General features: G+C 38.3%; 1 protein-coding gene across 5 annotated transcripts in view; it reads left to right on the forward strand.

Moving 5' to 3' along the window:
* CCDC30 (coiled-coil domain containing 30) overlaps nt 1-19,991 on the forward strand; it is a 162,879-nt gene that overhangs the window by 111,704 nt on the left and 31,184 nt on the right. For all 5 annotated transcript variants that reach the window (XM_032609275.1, XM_032609293.1, XM_032609284.1 and 2 more), the window contains 3 exons: nt 2,574-2,783; nt 6,381-6,535; nt 15,972-16,134. In XM_032609275.1, the coding sequence (XP_032465166.1) occupies nt 2,574-2,783; nt 6,381-6,535; nt 15,972-16,134 (528 nt within the window). The remainder of the gene's footprint in view (nt 1-2,573; nt 2,784-6,380; nt 6,536-15,971; nt 16,135-19,991) is intronic.

Consider the following 19,991-nt stretch of genomic DNA (forward strand, 5'->3'; position numbering starts at 1 on the left):
ATAAATATATATATATATACATATATAAAAAACTGTTCAAGTGACAAAGCTACCAAATTGTGGAGTCAGAATTTAAACCCAGGTCTGTTTTTGTCTTTCCTGTGTAGAGTTATCTTTCCGTATTATCCCTTTCCTCAATTTGGGATCATTTTCGAACCTCAGCTTTGCCAATTTAGAGATTACTTTTTAAAATGCACTCAGAGATAATCGAACTCTGGGTCTCTGGCTAACGTTAGGCATACTTGTAAGACTGGTTAAGAAACCAGAATACTGGGCTTCCCTGGTGGCACAGTGGTTGAGAGTCCACCTGCCGATGCAGGGGACGCAGGTTCGTGACCCAGTCCGCGAAGATCCCATATGCCGCGGAACGGCTGGGCCCGTGAGCCATGGCTGCTGAGCCTGTGCGTCTGGAGCCTGTGCTCCACAACGGGAGAGGCCACAACAGTGAGAGGCCCACGTACAGCAAAAAAATAATAATAATAATTAAAAAAAAAAAAAGAAACCAGAATACTTATTTGTTGCCTTTAAACCTTTTTATTGTGAAATATAGCACTCAGGAAGTACACAAAACATAAATATACAGTTTAATGAATTGTTGCAAAGTGACTACCCATGTAACCACCACCCAGGACAAGAAATAGCACATTGCCTGCATACCAGCAGCCCCTGCATACCTCTTTCCCACCATAATCCCATTTCCTTCCATCTTAGCAGGAACCACTAATTTAAGTAATTACTCTCTTGATTTACTTTATAGTTTTACCATCTGTTATGAATTCCACACAGTATGGTTCAGTTTTGCCTGCTTTTGAATATTTTATAAATATAATCAATCAGTATACACACCTTGTATCTGTCTTCTGATGATCTACTTTGGAAGATTCATCCATGTTGTGGTGTATAGCCATTGTTCATTCATTTTCTTTGCTGTAGAGTATTCCACTGTAAGGAAATGCCATAATTTATTTATTATTTCTGTGGTTTATGGCCATATTGCCTGTTTCCACATTGGGTATATCAAGGAGAATGCTGTAGGCTTGCAGAGCTTCAGGCTGAGAGCGGTTCTGCCACCACCAATACTGAGACACTGTACTGAATCCTCTTCCTGGTGCTTAAATGTCCCAATCTGAAGATTAAGAAGCCACCCTAGATGCACATGTCGTTGGCCAGAACAGCGTTTGCTCCAGTGTTGTCATCTTATTTCATCATTACCAGCGTTACCAAAATGCTGAGCATTGTCTCTAAGACCAATGACCATAGATCTCAGAGGCCTTTAGCTTTCTTGGCCTATGGAGTAGGTGGATAATATATTATGAAACCTATATGCCCTTTCTATTTATAATAAGTTTAAGTTTCATAATCCTGAACCAATCCAATGCACCAAATATTCCAACACTCAGTTTCTTCTTTTCTTTAGTTTCTTTGTTTCTTCTTCTATTCATTATAAAATCCAAATAGAAACCGGTGGGACAGGAGATCAGTGGAAGAAGGGGGATTAACAGGATGATCTTAATCTGGCAAAGGCCACATCATTCAAGGCCAGGCAAGCTGGTGGGATATGTTCTCAGAGTGTTGTGGAAGCCACTGAAAGATTTAAGCAGGAGCTGGGGTCAAGTAGTTCAATTTATGTTTTTAAAAGAACACTTTGGCTGCAGTGTGGAGAACAGATTAGAAGGGAGTAAAAATGGAAGTGGCATGACCAGTGCTACTGCTATGGCCCAGGATAGAGATGATGATGACCTAGCAAGGGTGGTGACAGAAATGACGAAAATGGATTGATGCAAGGTGTGTTGTAGAGGTAGAGTGACAGCATGTGCTGAATAGGCTCACTATGGCAAAGGAAGGCTCAAGGATGGCTCTCAGGTCACTGGCCTGAACAAAAGGTTGGATGTTGGCCTCCTTTACTGAAATCAGAAAGACTGAGAGAAGAACGCTTTTGGAGATATAAGCAGAATCAAGGAGTTCCATTTTGACATGTATTGGCATAAAAGTGGTATTTTTAAATCATGAGAATGAACCTAGAGCGAGAATGATTCACTCTCTAGGAAGGCCTAGAATAGTCCAATAATGTTTAGAAGTTGAGTGCACTAGAATAGTCTACAAAATAAACCAAGAAGTAACAGCAGAGGTAAGTGAAAACTAGGAGAGGTGGTTGTCAAGACTCCAAGAGAGGAGAACTTTCTGAGATGGATGGAGTAACTGCTACTAACAGGTCAGTTGTCCACTGGACTTAAATTCTGGCCAGGGAAGGTCAGTAGTGCTCTTGGCACTACTGAAGTAGTGGGAATGAAAGCTGGCTTGGAGTAGACTGGAAAAAAAAAATGATGGGAACTCTTTAGACCATGCATGTGTAGAAACCCTTAAGTAAATTCTTTGTCCAGCTGCCATCTGGCTGGATAGACTTTGGCAAACCCTACTAACACAGAGCAGCTCCAGAGAGGTAATCAGCCGCATGACATTGGTATTTGTCAGCTCTTGGGGGACTACACTTTCTTGAAAGCTGCTTATTCTAGCTCACATTCACATTCATTCCATGCTTATTTTTGTCACTTTTATTTATTCCCCACCTCTAGATCAAAATCGAACTCAAGCAGGCCCAGCAGAAGTTATTAGACAGCGCAAAGATGTGCTCTTCACTCACGGCTGAGTGGAAGCACTGTCAGCAGAAAATCAAGGAACTGGAGCTGGAAGTACTTAAACAGGCTCAGAGCATTAGATCACAGAACAACCTACAGGAAAACCTGGCTCAGGAGAAATCTCGAGTTGCTGATGCAGAGGAAAAGGTAATTATCCTCACACTTAATAAATAACATGCACTGGATACTAAAATCCCTAAGGATTTTAAAAAATCCCTAAGGATTTTAAAAAAAGATACAGTGCAAACCTGATAGAATTCTAGGGGTTTTTTCACTCTCCCCTGCTTTCCTCTTTTGACGTCACCTGCTCCTATGGTTCCAGTAAATCTTGTGTTTTTGAAGACTACATGAACTCAAAAAGGTAAATTTCATTAAAGCTATAACATGAACTTAAAGAATTGAGACCAAAGGACTTTATATTATTTATAAAGTATATTATTTATACTTTGTATTATTAAGTCAAATTTTAAAGGACTTATTCTCCTCTCATTTGGATTGCCCATTTATTTGATTTTTATTTTGTAACTTTTGGAGGGATGAGTGTTGTGAAATGAACCATTTTGAAATATCGCCCCTGCATTTTAGACTGCCTGCCACCAGGTGGCAGTAGTATGTCACACTTGCACGTTTTGATCTGTGGGTTTGAGAGTCAAATCTCACATAAAAAATATTTCATCAAACCACATAAATATAAAACAAACATCAAAATTAGATGATAGCAATATGGCTTAAACTCAAAAACCCAATGTTGAGCTAAAGAAGCCAGCACAAAAGAGTTCATACTATGTAATTTTCCTTATATGAGGTTCAAGAATAGACAAAACTAAGCCGTGGTGATAGGGATAATGTCTTTATGAGGGGTATGGAAGGGGACATGAAGGAATCTTCTGTGGTGCTGGAAGTATTCTTTATCTTGGTCTGGAAGAGTTGGTTATATAAGTAAAACTTCACTGAGTATGTAAGATATGTGTACTTTATCATATGTACGTTATTACTTTTAAAAAAAGTAATTGATAAAATTGATAAAGATTAGTAAAATTTTTAAATTTAGACACACTAAATATTGTTACTGGATTTTGTGCAACAGGGATGCATATTCTGACTGCAGCTGGAAGAGTAAACTAGTATAAACACTTCAGAAATGAATTTGGCATTAGATCTAGTTAAGTTAAAGATGTATATACTGTGCAACCCAACACTTCTACTAGAGGCATAAACACGAGGGAAACTATGCTACTGAGCATATATATCAGTATACGGGAATACAGTCATTTTCACAGTGACATTGTTCCAAACAGCAGAAAGTTGGAAACAGCCCAAATGTTCACTGACATGAGATGGAAGAGGTAAACTGCATATTTACACAATAGCATACAACAGTGAAAATGAATGAACTCTAGGTACTTGCTGTAGTTAATAAAATATTGAATAAATACCAAATCACCAAAAACACAGTATGATTCCATTAATATGGTGGTCAAAATAGTACAAAATAACAACTGAGTCATACAGAAATACATATTATTAAAAGAAAAAGCAAGAAAATGATTAACACAAAATTCAAGATATTGGTTTTCTCAGGTGAGGAGGGAAGGGGAGTGAACAAAGAGGGTCACAGAGTAGACTTCAAACGTATTGGAAATGTTCTGTTTCTTAAATTGGGTGGTGGGTTCAAAAGTTTGTCATTTGCCCTTGACAGAGAAGCCAATGGAGCAATACTTTCACCTGTGGAATTAAGATTGGCTATCTTTAAGGAAGCATTTGCCCTAGGCAGAACTAAATGGGGCAGCTCAAAGGAACTTGAGCTGGCCTCAGCTAACTGGCTGCCCACTGCCAATTGCCCGTGAATCATTCTACATCTTCACCTCTCCTATGGTGAGTGGGCTCTGCAGAGACCTAGGGCTAATGCAGAAAGCCCTTCTCTTAGAAGAGGACTGCCATTCACTGGCATCCACTGAATGTCTGTGGGGAACATGGTGCCAGACCATTGTAAAGGATTTGTTGTTGCATCAGGAATACAATAGAGGGAGAACAGCAATTCCGCTGAGAACTATACATCTGCCAAATATTTACTAAGCACCTACTACATACTAGTCACAATTTTAGGTGACATAAGGGTTTATAAAAAATATGTAAACAAATTAAAGGAGATCTAATAAGAAAATTTTAATGACACTTTTTGTCTAACATGTAAATTCTAAAATAAAATCATATATCTCTCTTTCAAATTCATAAATCTTATTCTTAGTTCTACCAGAGCATTAAAGAATGCACTACTGGGACTTCCCTGGTGATCCAGTGCTAAAGAATCTGCCTTCTAATGCAGGGGATGCAGGTTCAATCCCTGGTCGGGGAACTAAGATCTCACGTGCCGTGGGGCAGCTAAGCCCACATGCCACAACTACTGATCTCACACGCCTCAACTAGAGAGCCTGCATGCCACAAACTACAGAGCCCACGCACTCGGGAGCCCGCGTGCCACAACTACAGAGCCCATGCGCCCTGGAGCCCACATGCCACAAGTAGAGAAAACTCACACACCACAACTAGAGAGAAGCCCGAAAGCCACAACAAAATGTCCCGCATGCCTCAACCAAGATCCCGAGTGCTGCCAACTAAGACCCGACGCAGCCAAATAAATAAATTTTTTTTTTTAATAAATATTTTTAAAAAAGAAAAAAGAATGCACTACTGGTGCTAGGCAGTATGCCAATAGGTACTTGGTTTGTAAGAGACTTCTATTTTGTTTTGAGATACTTATTCGTGAATCTAGCCACACCGTGGAGAAACTAGACACTCTCACATGTTGCTGTTAGAGGTGTAAATTGGCCTAAAGCCTATGGAGACAGTTTGGCATTATCTGTTAAACAAACAAACAAATAATAATAACCTTTGCCCTAGCAAAACACACATCTCATAAGTTATTCTAAAAACATTGTTTGTAATAGTATTGTTTGTAATAGTAAAATATTGGAATCAACTTAATGTCCATCAGTAGGGGGCTAGTTAAATATATTATGGTATACCCTTACAGTGGAATGGTATGCAGCTGTAAAAGAGAAGACAATTCTATATATTATATATAATATGGAAAAATCACCGAGTGTACTGCTATAAAAAAAGCAAGGTGCCTAAGTACATGTAATATACCATCATGTGTGTAAAAAATGTTTGTATGGGGCTTCCCTGGTGGCGCAGTGGTTGAGAGTCCGCCTGCCGATGCAGGGGACACGGGTTCGTGCCCCGGTCCGGGAAGATCCCACATGCCGCGGAGCGGCTGTGCCCGTGAGCCATGGCCACTGAGCCTGTGCGTCCGGAGCCTGTGCTCTGCAGCGGGAGAGGCCACGACAGTGAGAGGCCCGCGTACCACAAAAAAAAAAAAAAAATTTTGTATGAGGGAGAATAGTATTTATTTAAATATGCATAAATAAATCTCTGGAAGAGTACATAAGAAATTAATACCAGTGATGACCTATTTGGTGGAGGAAAACTGGAAGGAAGACAGGATAATGATGGGAAAGGGACTTGTCACTCTAGTTTAGTTTACCCACATACACTAAATTATATGAATGCATTACATATTGCAAAAATTAAGTAATTTAATTCTAAAATTAAAATAAATCTAGTCACACTCTTTAGCTGAGATTTTTATGTTAGCACTACTGCTTGTGATTTATATGGTATTTCCCTAATTGGAAAATAGGTCACACTCAAAGTTTTATGTGTAAACTCTTTTCATTTCAGATTTTGGATCTGCAGCAGAAATTAGAACATGCTCATAGAGTCTGTCTCACAGACACTTGTATTTTGGGGAGGAAGCAATTAGAGGAAAGGATAAAAGAAGCAATAGAAAATGAAGCTAAAATAAAGCAACAATATCAGGAAGAACAACAGAAGAGGTAAGAGGAGCAAAGACGTCATTTTTCCAAGGGCTGAGTTTATGAGCAGCATCAGTTTACCACTGCGTTTCCTCTTTGTCCCCACTGAAGTAAGCTCAGGCAAAAACTTCATATATTGATATATACATAGCACACTGCATTCTAATTGTTTGTTTTTTTGCTTGTCTTTCATACTAGAGTGTGGAATTCTCAAGGTCAGGGATTATTTCTTGTTCTGGAACACACTTGGTGTACCAGTAAATCTTCTTGAATGAATGGATTGCCTATGAAATATGATACCCTGGGATTTGCTTTTCTAACTCTAACATGATTGGCACAAAATGCACTCTAGAATGTGGTTGGTGTTTTGTATTTATCAGCTGATTTTCTTCAAAGAAGATCCAAGTACTTTACAGGCATCTTAATCATTAATAAGCTGATACTGGGTAGGAACTGTCATGTTTTTTTCTAAAAGTATTTTGATTATTATTAGGATTCTTACTTAAATCATCTTCTTGTATATCCTAAACTTCAGTAACTGATGCTTCTTACTTCTATGGCACTCAGAATGATTCACGTATGTCTTAAGAAAAATATGGTTCTAACTACTGAAAAGATATATAGATATTCACATAAACTGTTAAGCTCAGAAACTTACTTTCAGCTCTAGTTGAAAGTTCTAGCATAGAGCCTGGCACTCAGTAGGTGCTCAGCAAATATGTTATGAATAAATGAATGTTTGAATGAATAATGAATTCACTCAGTTAGGAACGATAAAAAAATACTTGTCTCACTGCCGCTTCTACCAGGATGACACCCTCCTCCTGTTTTAATACAACTAGCTCCTGAATAAACTACAATAAGTATACCTTTTAAAGCACTGCTCACAAAGCAAGAGAAAGCTCTAAGGCGAGCATACAATGAGACAAAACAAAAATAATGAATGGTAAACAACCTTATAAGTCAAGGGGCAGATAACACTATCAGCCCCAGGTTCAAGAGAAGCTGAGGTAGTTTGCCACAAGGTAGGACAGCTGAACTAGAGACTCAAATATGAGTCGGGCATCTTGAAGTAGGTAAGGTCTTCCTCAGTAGGCAGCTCCCTTGCTTCCTAAGAAAATCCAAATTATCTCTGGGGGAAAGCAACCTCAATTTAGATATTAATCTAAATATTCAGTGTACTGAATATATTCCCATGTGTACTGAAAATACTCCCATGTATTCAGTTTACTCAAATATAAGCTTACAAACAAAAATCACCAAATAACACAAGGAAACTGGTTGCCATGAATGAAAGTCAGCAGAAAAAACAAACATCAGATTTATAATCCCCAAGAAGGTCACCAATTGGAATTAGGAAGACTAGATTTTAAAACAATTGTGTGAAGTTTATGAAGAAACAAAAGATGCAATCAAAGAATTGAACAGGAAAAAGGCTATTTAACTTTCCTGAAACCTGGTTTCTAATGTTTGAAGTAGGAATAGTGATACCGGTTCTATACATCTTTTGTGAATATTGGATGAAAAGAAATACATAGAAGAGACCAGAGGGCAGACAGCAGAAGCAAGAAGAACTCTGGTCCTGCAGCCTGTGGAACAAAAAACACATTCACAGAAAGATAGACAAGATGAAAAGGCAGAAGGCTATGTACCAGATGAAGGAACAAGATGAAACCCCAGAAAAATAACTAAATGAAGTGGAGAAAGGCAACCTTCCAGAAAAAGAATTCAGAATAATGATACTGAAGGTGATCCAGGACCTCGGAAAAAGAATGGAGGCAAAGATCGAGAAGATGCAAGAAATGTGTAACAAAGACCTAGAAGAATTAAAGAACAAACAGATGAACAATACAATAACTGAAATGAAAAATACACTAGAAGGAATCAATAGCAGAATAACTGAGGCAGAAGAATGGATAAGTGACCTGGAAGACAGAAGAGTGGAATTCACTGCTGCAGAACAGAATAAAGAAAAAAAAATGCAAAGAAATGAAGACAGCCTGAGACACCTCTGGGACAACATTAAACACAGCAACATTCACAGTATAAGGGCCCCAGAAGGAGAAGAGAGAGAGAAAGGACCCGAGAAAATATCTGAAGAGATTATAGTCGAAAACTTCCATAACATGGGAAAGGAAATAGCTACCCAAGTCCAGCAAACACAAGAGGGTCCCAGGCAGGATAAACCCAAGGAGAAACATGCTGAGACACTTAGTAATCAAATTGACAAAAATTAAAGACAAAGAAAAATTATTGGAAGCAACAAGGGAAAAACGACAAATAACATACAAGTGAACTCCCAAAAGGTTAACAGCTGATTTCTCAGCAGCAACTCTACAAGCCAGAAGGGAGTGGCACAATATAGTTAAAGTGATGAAAGGGAAGAACCTATAACCAAGATTACTCTACCCAGCAAGGATCTCATTCAGATTCAACGGAGAAATCAAAAGCTTTACAGACAAGCAAAAGCTAAGAGAATTCAGCACAACCAAACCAGCTCTACAACAAATGCTAAAGGAACTTCTCTAAGTGGGAAACATAAGAGAAGAAAAGGACCTACAAAAAAAAAAAAAAAAAACCATAACAATTAAGAAAATGGTACTAGGAACATACATATCAATAATTACCTTAAACGTGAATGGATTAAATGCTCCAACCAAAAGACACAGGCTCGCTGAATGGGTACAAAAACAAGACCCATATATATGCTGTCTACAAGAGAACCACTTCAGACCTAGGGACACATACAGACTGAGAGTGAGGGGATGGAAAAAGATATTCCATGCAAATGGAAATCAAAAGAAAGCTGGAGTAGGAATACTTATATCAGATACAGTAGACTTTAAAATAAAGAATGTTACAAGAGACAAGGAAGGACACTACATAATGATCAAGGGATCAATCCAAGAAGAAGATATAACAATTATAAATATATATGCACCCAACATAGGAGCTCCTCAATACATAAGGCAACTGCTAACAGCTATAAAAGAGGAAATCGACAGTAACACAATAATAGTGGAGGGGTTTAACACCTCATTTACACCAATGGATGGATCACCCAGACAGAAAATTAATAAGGAAACACAAGCTTTAAGTGACATAATAGACCAGATAGATTTAATTGATATTTATAGGACATTCCAGCCAAAAACAGCAGATTACAGTTTCTTCTCAAGTGCACATGGAACATTCTCCAGGAAAGGTCACATCTTGGGTCACAAATGAAGGCTTGGTAAATTTAAGAAAATTGAAATCGTATCAAGCATCTTTTCTGACCACAATGCTGTGAGATTAGAAATCAGTTACAGGGGAAAAAAGAAACATAAAAAACACAAACACATGGAGGCTAAACAATACACTGCTTAATAACCAAGAGGTCACTGAAGAAATCAAAGGGGAAATCAAAAAATACTTAGAGAGAAATTACAACAAAAACACAATGATCCAAAACCTATGGGATGTAGCAAAAACAGTTCTAAGAGGGAAGTTTATAGCAATACAAGCCTACCTCAAGAAACAAGAAAAATCTCAAATAAACAATCTAACCTTATGCCTAAAGGAAATAGTGAAAGAAAAACAAACAAAACCCAAAGTTAGCAGAAGGAAAGAAGTCATAACGATCAGATCAGAAATAAATGAAAAAGAAAGGAAGGAAACAATAGCAAAGATCAATAAAACTAAAATTGGTTCTTTGAGAAGATAAACAAAATTGATAAACCTTTAGCCAGACTCATCAAGAAAGGGAGAAGACTCAAATCAATAGAATTAATAATGAAAAAGGAGAAGTAACAACTCACACTGCACAAATACCCAGAATCATGAGAGATTACTACAAGCAACTATATGCCAATAAAATGGACAACCAGGAAGAAATGGACAAATTTTTAGAAAAGCACAACCTTCTGAGATGGAACCAGACCAATCACAAGCATTGAAATTGAGACTGTGATTAAGTATCTTCCAACAAACAAAAGCCCAGGATCAGACAGCTTCACAGGCTAATTCTATCAAACATGTAGAGAAGAGCTAACACCTATCCTTCACCAACTCTTCCAAAATATAGCAGAGGGAAGAACACTCCCAAACTCATTCTATGAGGCCACCATCACCCGGATACCTAAACCAGACAAAGATGTCACAAAGAAAGAAAACTACAGGCCAATATCACTGATGAACATAGATGCAAAAATCCTCAACAAAATACTAGCAAAGAGAATCCAGCAACACATTAAAAGTATCGTACACCATGATCAAGTGGGGTTTATCCCAGGAATGCAAGGATTGATTCTTCAATATATGCCAATCAATGAATGTGATAAACCATATTAACAAACTGAAGGAGAAAAACCATATGATCATCTCAACAGATGCAGAAAAAGCTTTCAACAAAATTCAACGCCAATTTATGATAAAAACCTTCCAGAAAGTAGGCATAAAGGGAACTTACCGCAACATAATAAAGGCCATATATGACAAACCCACAGCCAACATCGTTCTCAATGGTGAAAAACTGAAACCATTTCCACTAAGATCAGGAAGAAGACAAGGTTGCCCACTCTCACCTCTGTTATTCAACATAGTTTTGGAAATTTTAGCCACAGCAATCAGAGAAGAGCAAGAAATAAAAGGAATCCAAATCGGAAAAGAAGAAGTAAAGCTGTCACTGTTTGCAGATGCCATGATACTATACATAGAGAATCCTAAAGACACTACTAAAAAATGACTAGAGCTAATCAATGAATTTGGTAAAGTAGCAGGATACAAAATTAATGCATAGAAACCTGTTGCATTCCTATACACTAACGATGAAAAATCTGAAAGAGAAATTAAGGAAACAATCCCATTTACCATTACAACAAAAAGAATAAAATACCTAGGAATAAACCTACCTAAGGGCACAAAAGACCTGTATGCAGAAAACTATAAGACACTGATGAAAGAAATTAAAGATGATACAGGGCTTCCCTGGTGGTGCAGTGGTTGAGAGTCCGCCTGCCGATGCAGGGGACCCAGGTTCGTGCCCCGGTCCGGGAAGATCCCACATGCAGCGGAGCAGCTGGGCCCGTGAGCCATGGCCTCTGAGCCTGCACGTCCAGAGCCTGTGCTCCACGACGGGAGAGGCCACAACAGTGAGAGGCCCGCATACTGCAAAAAAAAAAAAAAAAAAAAAAAAAAGACACATGCACCCCAGTGTTCATTGCAGCACTATTTACAATAGCCAGGTCAGGGATGTACCCTAAATACCCATCGACAGACGGATGGATAAAGATGTGGTACATATATACAATGGAATATTATTCAGCCATAACAAGGAATGAAATTGGGTCATTTGTAGAGACGTGGTTGGATCTAGAGACTGTCATACAGAGTGAAGTAAGTCAGAAAGAGAAAAACAAATACCATATATTAATGCATATATGTGGAACCTAGAAAAATGGTACAGATGGACCGGTTTGCAGGGCAGAAATAGAGACACAGATGTAGAGAACAAACATATGGAGACCAAGGGGGGAAAGTGGTGGGAAGTGGTGGTGTGATGAATTGGGAGATTGGGATTGACATATATACACTAATATGTATAAAATGGATAACTAATAAGAAAAGAAAAAGAAATATGCAGAAGAAATATGTGACTAAGTATAGGAAAATGAAATATGGAGGGAAGTTATTTTCCACAACAAAGGAGACTATCTAGTACACATTGCTTTGTAACCTGAAGAAAGCAACCCCAATTTAGATATTTATGTTGTAATCTACTTTTTTCACTTAAAATAGTATAATCTGTTTACCTGCCATTAAACTTCTTCTAGAACATTATTTTAATAACATGCCATAATTTATTTACTCAGTCCTGTATTGTTGGACATCTACGTTTTTCCCGGTTTCTTGCTATAGGAAAGAGTAACATAATATACACCTCCTAGCCAAATTTTTACACATATCCTTTATTTCCTTGGGATAAATTCCAGCAAGTATAATTATAATATAACTGCCTATCATAAAATTTCAAATATTGAAGAGCTATATAAAATAAAAGGCATACGTTCTTCAGAATTTTACCCTTCAGCAATAACCACTTTAAGTGGTTGCTATGTATTTCTCATATGTTTTTCTATGTTTATGCATATATTTTTTATTCTAGTTTTATTTTCTTTTAAGTTGAATCATTTTACTCTATTGCTTTGGAATTTGCATTTTTAACCTAACAATATAACATGGACATCTTATTAGCCACTTAGTAGCTGCATCACCTTGGGCAAGTTTCTTATCCTCTGTGCCTGTCCACGCCTACCTCATAGCATCAGTGTGTGGATTGGATGAGTTATAGCAGTTGGCTTGTATCAGTGTCTGGCACATACTAAGCACTTGTATCAGTCAGGTTCAAACAAAGAAGTAAAACCAGTAGGAGTCATATATATTTATCAATAATAAAAGATTTGTTACAGAGAGCCGGTCTTATACAGTTGTGGGAACAGGTTACACAGTCTGTAAGCCTGTCATCTTTGTTTCTTATGCTGGAACTCGAAGTCCGCAGGGCAACCAGTCAGGAAGTGAAAATGGATATGAAGTGAGGGAGAGCTGGAACCCATGAGCACAAGCTGAACCGCAGAGGCTGGTCTGGAGCCCAGGTCAGTTTCACTACCTCCAACCTTGATAAAGTAGGGAGAAGCTGGTCCCCCTCATCAAGGAGCTGCAAAGACCTGGCCCAGGAGATCGAGAAGATGAAGGAGGATGAGAGGGAAGGTGGAGCAGTTGCAGACCCAGCTGTCACCTCACGCCACGGTGAGCAGCAGATAAGCATCAACAGTATGAGCTGCAGAAGCACCTGCTCTGACTTTCCAAGTGTAAAACTGCTTCACTTCCACCCTCCAAATCTTGAGCAAATAGATCTCTTGTAGCCCACTCTAACCAGAAACATACATGGAAGGAATTCCTACCCAAGATGACACATTTTACAAAGCCACTACTACCGAGGTGTTATTATTGTTGTTATTTCTATAGTCGATGTTACTGTTGTCAAAATCATCATCTTCTTCTCTTCAGCGAAGTGGAATATTCATTTTGGCTAGAAAAAAAATGTTTGCGGATAAGGGAAGTGGCAAAAAAAAAAAAAAAAAAGAGGCTAGAAAGGTAAGGTAGGCTTAGTCATGCTGAGCCTAACTAGCCACATTATGGAGTTTGGACTTGTTTATGGGTGAGATTGGTCTATAGTTTTCCTTTCTTGTGTCTTGATCTGGTTTTGCTCTTAGGGTATGCCAGCCTCATAGAATTAGTTAGGAAGTGTCCCCTCTTCTTCAATTTTTCTGGAAGAGATTATAGAGAATTGGTATCCTTTCTTCCTTAAATATTTGGTAGAATCCGGGCCTAGTGCTTTATTTTTTGGAAGGCTATTAAGTATTGATCCAATTCTGTAATAGATATAGGCCAGTTCAGATTATCTATTTCTCCTTGTGTAAATTTTAGTAGATTGCATCTTTCAAGGAGTTGGTCCATTTTATCTGTTATCCAATTTGTGGGCATAGAGTTGTTCATACTATCCCTCTATTGTCCTTTTAATGTCCATAGGATCAGTAGTGATGATGAAGATCCTGCTTTCATTTCTGATATTAGTGATTTGTGTCTTCTCTAGCCTGCCTGGCTAGAGGTTTGTCAATTTTATTGAGTTTTTCAAAGAACCAGCTTTGGTTTTCTGGTTTTTCTCTATTGTTTTCAGTTTTATTGATTTCTCCTCTAATCTTTATTATTTCTTTTCTTCTGCTTTATTTAGGCTTATATTAGTCTTCTTTCTCTAGTTTCCTAAAGTAGAAGCTTAGATTATTGATTTTCAATCTTTCTTCTTTTATAATATTTGCATTTAACGCTATAAGTTTCTCTCCAAGCACTGCTTTTGCCACATCCCACAAATTTTGTAAGTTGCATTTTCATTTTCATGTAAACTACTTGTACTTTAAAATAATTTTAAGATTTGTCTTTAACACACGTATTGTTTAGATAGAAGTATGTTTGTTTAATCTCCAAATATTTTGTGATTTTCCACCTTTCTGTTATGGATTTATAGTTTCATAATATTTTAAACAGTTGTATAGCATTTTGTTACATAGATATATCACAATTTATATAAAATGTTTTTTAGACTTTTTGCTGTTGTAAAATAATTTTTTAAAATATTTTATTTATTTATTTGGTTGCGCTGGGTCTTGGTTGCAGCAGGCGGGCTCCTTAGTTGCAGCTTGCCGGCTTCTTAGTTGTGGCATGCAAACTCTTAGTTGCAGCATGCATGTGGGATCTAGTTCCCTGACCAGGGATCAAACCCGGACCCCCTGCATTGGGAGCATGGAGACTTAACCACTGTGCCACCAGGGAAGTCCCTAAAATAATTTTATAATTAGTATCCTGACACATAAGACTGTAACTATAATGAAGTATGAGAAGTGTAATACTAAGGGAGGTTTAGGATGCTCAGATAACACATAGCAGGGAGACCTAATTTGGTCTAGGAAGCTCGAGAAAGCCTTCCTCAAAGAAAGCTACTTAAGCTGAGAGTCAAGTAGTTGTTATGGGAAAACTAAGTGGAAAATATCAGGCAAAGGAAGGCCTGGAAGAGGAGGATAGGGAAAAGGTTGGAGTTGCAGGGGAGGAATAAGTGTGGAGAATGACTTGTTTCAGGAAGTGAAAAAGTGCATTTTGCCTGGAACAAAATGTTTGAGGGTAGAGGAAGTGGCAAGAAAATGAGGCTAGAAAGGTAAGCTAGCTAACAAACCATATTAAAGGAATTCCCCCACTGCTGAGAGCCTGGCTGGGTTCAGTCCTTGGTTGGGGAAATAAGATCCCAAAGTCCAAAAAAAGAATTTTTACTTTATCTTAAGAGTAAAGGAGAATGCTACAGCAGTGTTAACATGTGTGCATTAGTATCAATAGTGTTTGTAACTAACAACCCTATATTAAAGCAAGAAAATCATGGGATTCAACTCATAAAGCACTCAGAACAAGTACAAAGAATATAGAATCCCCGGGACTTCCCTGAGGGTCCAGTGGCTAAGACTCCTCGCTTCCACTGCAGGGGACATGGGTTTGATCCCTGGGTGTGGCCAAAAAAAAAAAAGAAAGAAAGAATAAAGAATTTGGAATTAGAGCCCTACCTCCAACTTTTCCTAGCCGTGTGACCTGGAGCAAGTTAATTAAACCTCTCTGTGCCACAACTTCCTCTGGTAAATAAGGAAAATTATTTATTCTTCATAGGGTGGTTTTCAGGAGTGAGAGAGAAAACTAAGAAAAGCTTCTGTCACAAAGGAGTTTCCCTTGATGTTGGTCCCTTTATCTTACAGACACCTACCTTACCTCAGTGAACCAAAAAAAATCCCCTGTGCCCAGTATAACAATTTTAGGTCGAAGAGTTTGTTTTGCAGAGCTTTGCAATTCACAGTGTGGTTTAATGTACATTAATTGCCCTCAGGAAACTCCTGGATCAGAATATGAATGAGCTACAAAAGCAAGTGAAAATCTTAAAGGATAAAGAGAATCAACTGGAAATGACCAGTTCTCAGCAACAATCGAGAATTCAGCAACTAGAGGCCCAACTTAAACAACTGGAAAATGAAAAAAGAAAATCTGATGAGGTAAGAAAGCAAATAGGTATGCTTCTCAGTTTCCCTATTCCCTTAGACCTAATTGATAGCTAATAAGAGCTAATAATTATTGAATGCCTAGCACTTTACCCATTAAGTTTAGTCAGGATTCAGTCAGGAAAGCAGAATCTACTCTAGGTATTGCAAGCAAGAAGGAATTTAACACGGGGAAGAAGATGCTTACAGAACTGTTGGAAGGGAGAGGTAGGGGTGAGTAGAAGGTTGCCAGCTTTCAATAAATCCAGAAGTTCAGAAATCACAGGGAAAACAACTCCTGCAGCACCGAAGTGGGAGATTTACAGGAACTCTCCTTGAAGCCCTAACAAAAGTCTCATCTGCTATCTTCCCATTCATCTACCTGGTAGTGTTACCCAGATACTGGATTTGCCTCGTGGTAGGTGTTGAGCCAAAAGATACAGCCAAGCCAAAGAACAGGAGAAGGAAGGATTTGTTATTTGCAGCAAGTAAGAACACCAGGGCTCTCTCCCAAAGCAGTGTCTCCTTGAACAGCAAAATTGGGGAAGTTTTAAGCTAAGGGTATGTGCATATTCATGAAGGAGCTTGAGCAGAGGAGAATTCAGCATAGAATTGGGGCAAAGGTCCATAGAGTCCAAGCTTTAGTTGACTGAAGTCATGAGGGTCAACATCATCATGCTGTCCTCCACCTAGGTGGGGGTCTTACTTCCTGTAGAACTCAAAGACGTGTATCAGATTGTTATGTATATCCCTTGAGGAGGAACTAGGACTAGATTTATCGCTGAACTATTGTCTCTTGACTGCTTTTCCTTTGTTCTTACATTCCCTCACTTCCATTTTGATCATTAATTACTGAGACCTGTTCAAGGGCAAGCATCGTGGCCAGGCTTAGATCACAAAATGGATTAGGCCTAAAATGGCTTCTGTCAAGAAAGCCATGCCTGGTTCTTTCTCCAGGGACCCCCTACCATATCTGCTTCGAGTAGTGCTAGAGGAGAACAGTGGCTTTTCCAATGCTTTCCCCCATGCTTTCCAAACTGTGTGCAGCTGCCTTTCATTTGCAGAAACCAAACTGGAACTCTGCTGTCAAGGGAGTTTGGGGAATGTTTTCAGACTTCCAACCTTGCAGCACAAGGGACAGCTTAGAAAAATAGGGACCCTGGTAAGCAATGTCACAGTCCACTTTGTATAATCAGCTTCCAAACAAAACCTTTTACCCAATTTTTAACCTTTTAAACAATAAAAAGAATAGTATGCTTGAAAAGCAAGAAGAACTACAATTCTCCAGCCTGTGGAAGGAAAACCACATTCACAGAAAGATAAACAAAATGAAAAAGCAGAGGACTTTATACCAGATGAAGGAACAAGATAAAACCCCAGAAAAACAACTAAATGAAGTAGAGATAGGCAACCTTCCAGAAAAAGAATTCAGAATAGTTGATAGTGAAGATGATCTAAGACCTCAGAAAAAGAATGGAGGCAACGATCGAGAAGATGCAAGAAATGTTGAACAAAGACCTAAAGAATTAAAAAACAAACACCTAGAAGAATTAAAGCACAAACAGAGATGAACAATACAATAACTGTAATGAAAAATACGCTAGAAGGAATCAATAGCAGAATAACTGAGGCAGAAGAATGGATAAGTGACCAGGAAGACAGAATGGTGGAATTCACTGCTATGGAACAAAATAAAGAAAAAAGAATGAAAAGAAATGAATACAGCCTGAGAGACCTCTGGGACATTAAATGCAACAACATTCACATTATAGGAGTCTCAGAAGGGGAAGAGAGGAGAAAGGACTCGAGAAAATATTTGAAGAGATTATAGTTGAAAACTTCCATAACATGGGAAAGGAAATAGCTACCCAAGTCCAGCAAACACAAAGAGTCCCAGTCAGGATAAACCCAAGGAGAAACACAATGAGACACATAGTAATCAAATTGACAAAAATTAAAGACAAAGAAAAATTATTGGAAGCAACAAGGGAAAAATGACAAATAACATACAAGGGAACTCCCATAAGGTTAACAGCTGATTTCTCAGCAGAAACTCTACAAGCCAGAAGGGAGTGGCATGATATATTTAAAGTGATGAAAGGGAAGAACCTACGACCAAGATTACTATACCCAGCAAGGATCTCATTCAGATTCAAGGGAGAAATCTAAAGCTTTACAGACAAGCAAAAGCTAAGAGAATTCAGCACCACCGAACCAGCTCTACAACAAATGCTAAAGGAACTTCTCTAAGTGGGAAACATAAGAGAAGAAAAGGACCTACAAAAAAAACCCCATAACAATTAAGAAAATGGTACTAGGAACATACATATCAATAATTACCTTAAACGTGAATGGATTAAATGCTCCAACCAAAAGACACAGGCTCACTGAATGGATACAAAAACAAGGCCCATATATATGCTGTCTACAAGAGACCCACTTCAGACCTAGGGACACATACAGACTGAAAGTGAGGGGATGGAAAAAGATATTCCATGCAGATGGAAATCAAAAGAAAGCTGGAGTAGGAATACTTATATCAGATACAGTAGACTTTAAAATAAAGAATGTTACAAGAGACAAGGAAGGACACTACATAATGATCAAGGGATCAATCCAAGAAGAAGATATAACAATTATAAATATATATGCACCCAACATAGGAGCTCCTCAATACATAAGGCAACTGCTAACAGCTGTAAAAGAGGAAATCGACAGTAACACAATAAAAGTGGGGGACTTTAACACCTCAAAAACACCAATGGAGGGATCACCCAGACAGAAAATTAATAAGGAAACACAAGCTTTAAATGATGCAACAGACCAGATAGATTTAATTGATATTTATAGGACATTCTATCCAAAACCAGCAGATTACACTTTCTTCTCAAGGGCACACAGAACATTCTCCAGGATAGATCACACCTTGAGTCACAAATCAAGCCTCGGTAAATTTAAGAAAATCGAAATCATATCAAGCATCTTTTCTGAGCACAACGCTATGAAATTAGAAATCAATTACAGGGAAAAGAAATTAAAAACACAAAAACATGGAGGCTAAACAATACATTACTAAATAACAAGAGATCACTGAAAAAATCAAAGAATACCTAGAGACAAATGACAACAAAAACACAATGATCCAAAACCTACGGGATACAGCAAAAGCAGTTCTAAGAGGGAAGTTTCTAGCAATACAAGCCTACCTCTAGAAACAAGAAAAATCTCAAATAAACATTCTAACCTTACACCTAAAGGAACTAGAGAAAGAAGAGCAAACAAAACCCAAAGTTAGTAGAAGGAAAGAAATCATAAAGATCAGAGCAGAAATAAATGAAATAGTAACAAAGAAAACAATAGCAAAGATCAATAAAACTAAAAGCTGGTTCTTTTTTTTTTTTTTTTTTTTTTTTTTGCAGTATGCAGGCCTCTCACTGTTGTGGCCTCTCCCATTGCGGAGCACAGGCTCTGGACACGCAGGCTCAGCGGCCATGGCTCACAGGCCCAGCCGCTCCGCGGCATGTGGGATCTTCCTGGACCGGGGCACGAACCCATGTCCCCTGCATCGGCAGGCGAACTCTCACCCATTGCGCCACCAGGGAAGCCCAAAGCTGGTTCTTTGAGAAGATAAACAAAATTGATAAACCTTTAGCCAGACTCATCAAGAAAAAGAGGGAGAGGACTCAAATCAATAAAATTAGAAATGAAAAAGGAGAAATTACAACAGACACTGCAGAAATACAGAGCATCCTAAGAGACTACTAAAAGCAACTTATATGCCAATAAAATGGACAACGTTGAAGAAATGGACAAATTCTTTGAAATGTATAACCTTCCAAGTCTGAACCAGGAAGAAATAGAAAATATGAACA

Source organism: Phocoena sinus, chromosome 1, assembly GCF_008692025.1.
Source record: "Phocoena sinus isolate mPhoSin1 chromosome 1, mPhoSin1.pri, whole genome shotgun sequence".
NCBI lineage: Eukaryota > Metazoa > Chordata > Mammalia > Artiodactyla > Phocoenidae > Phocoena > Phocoena sinus.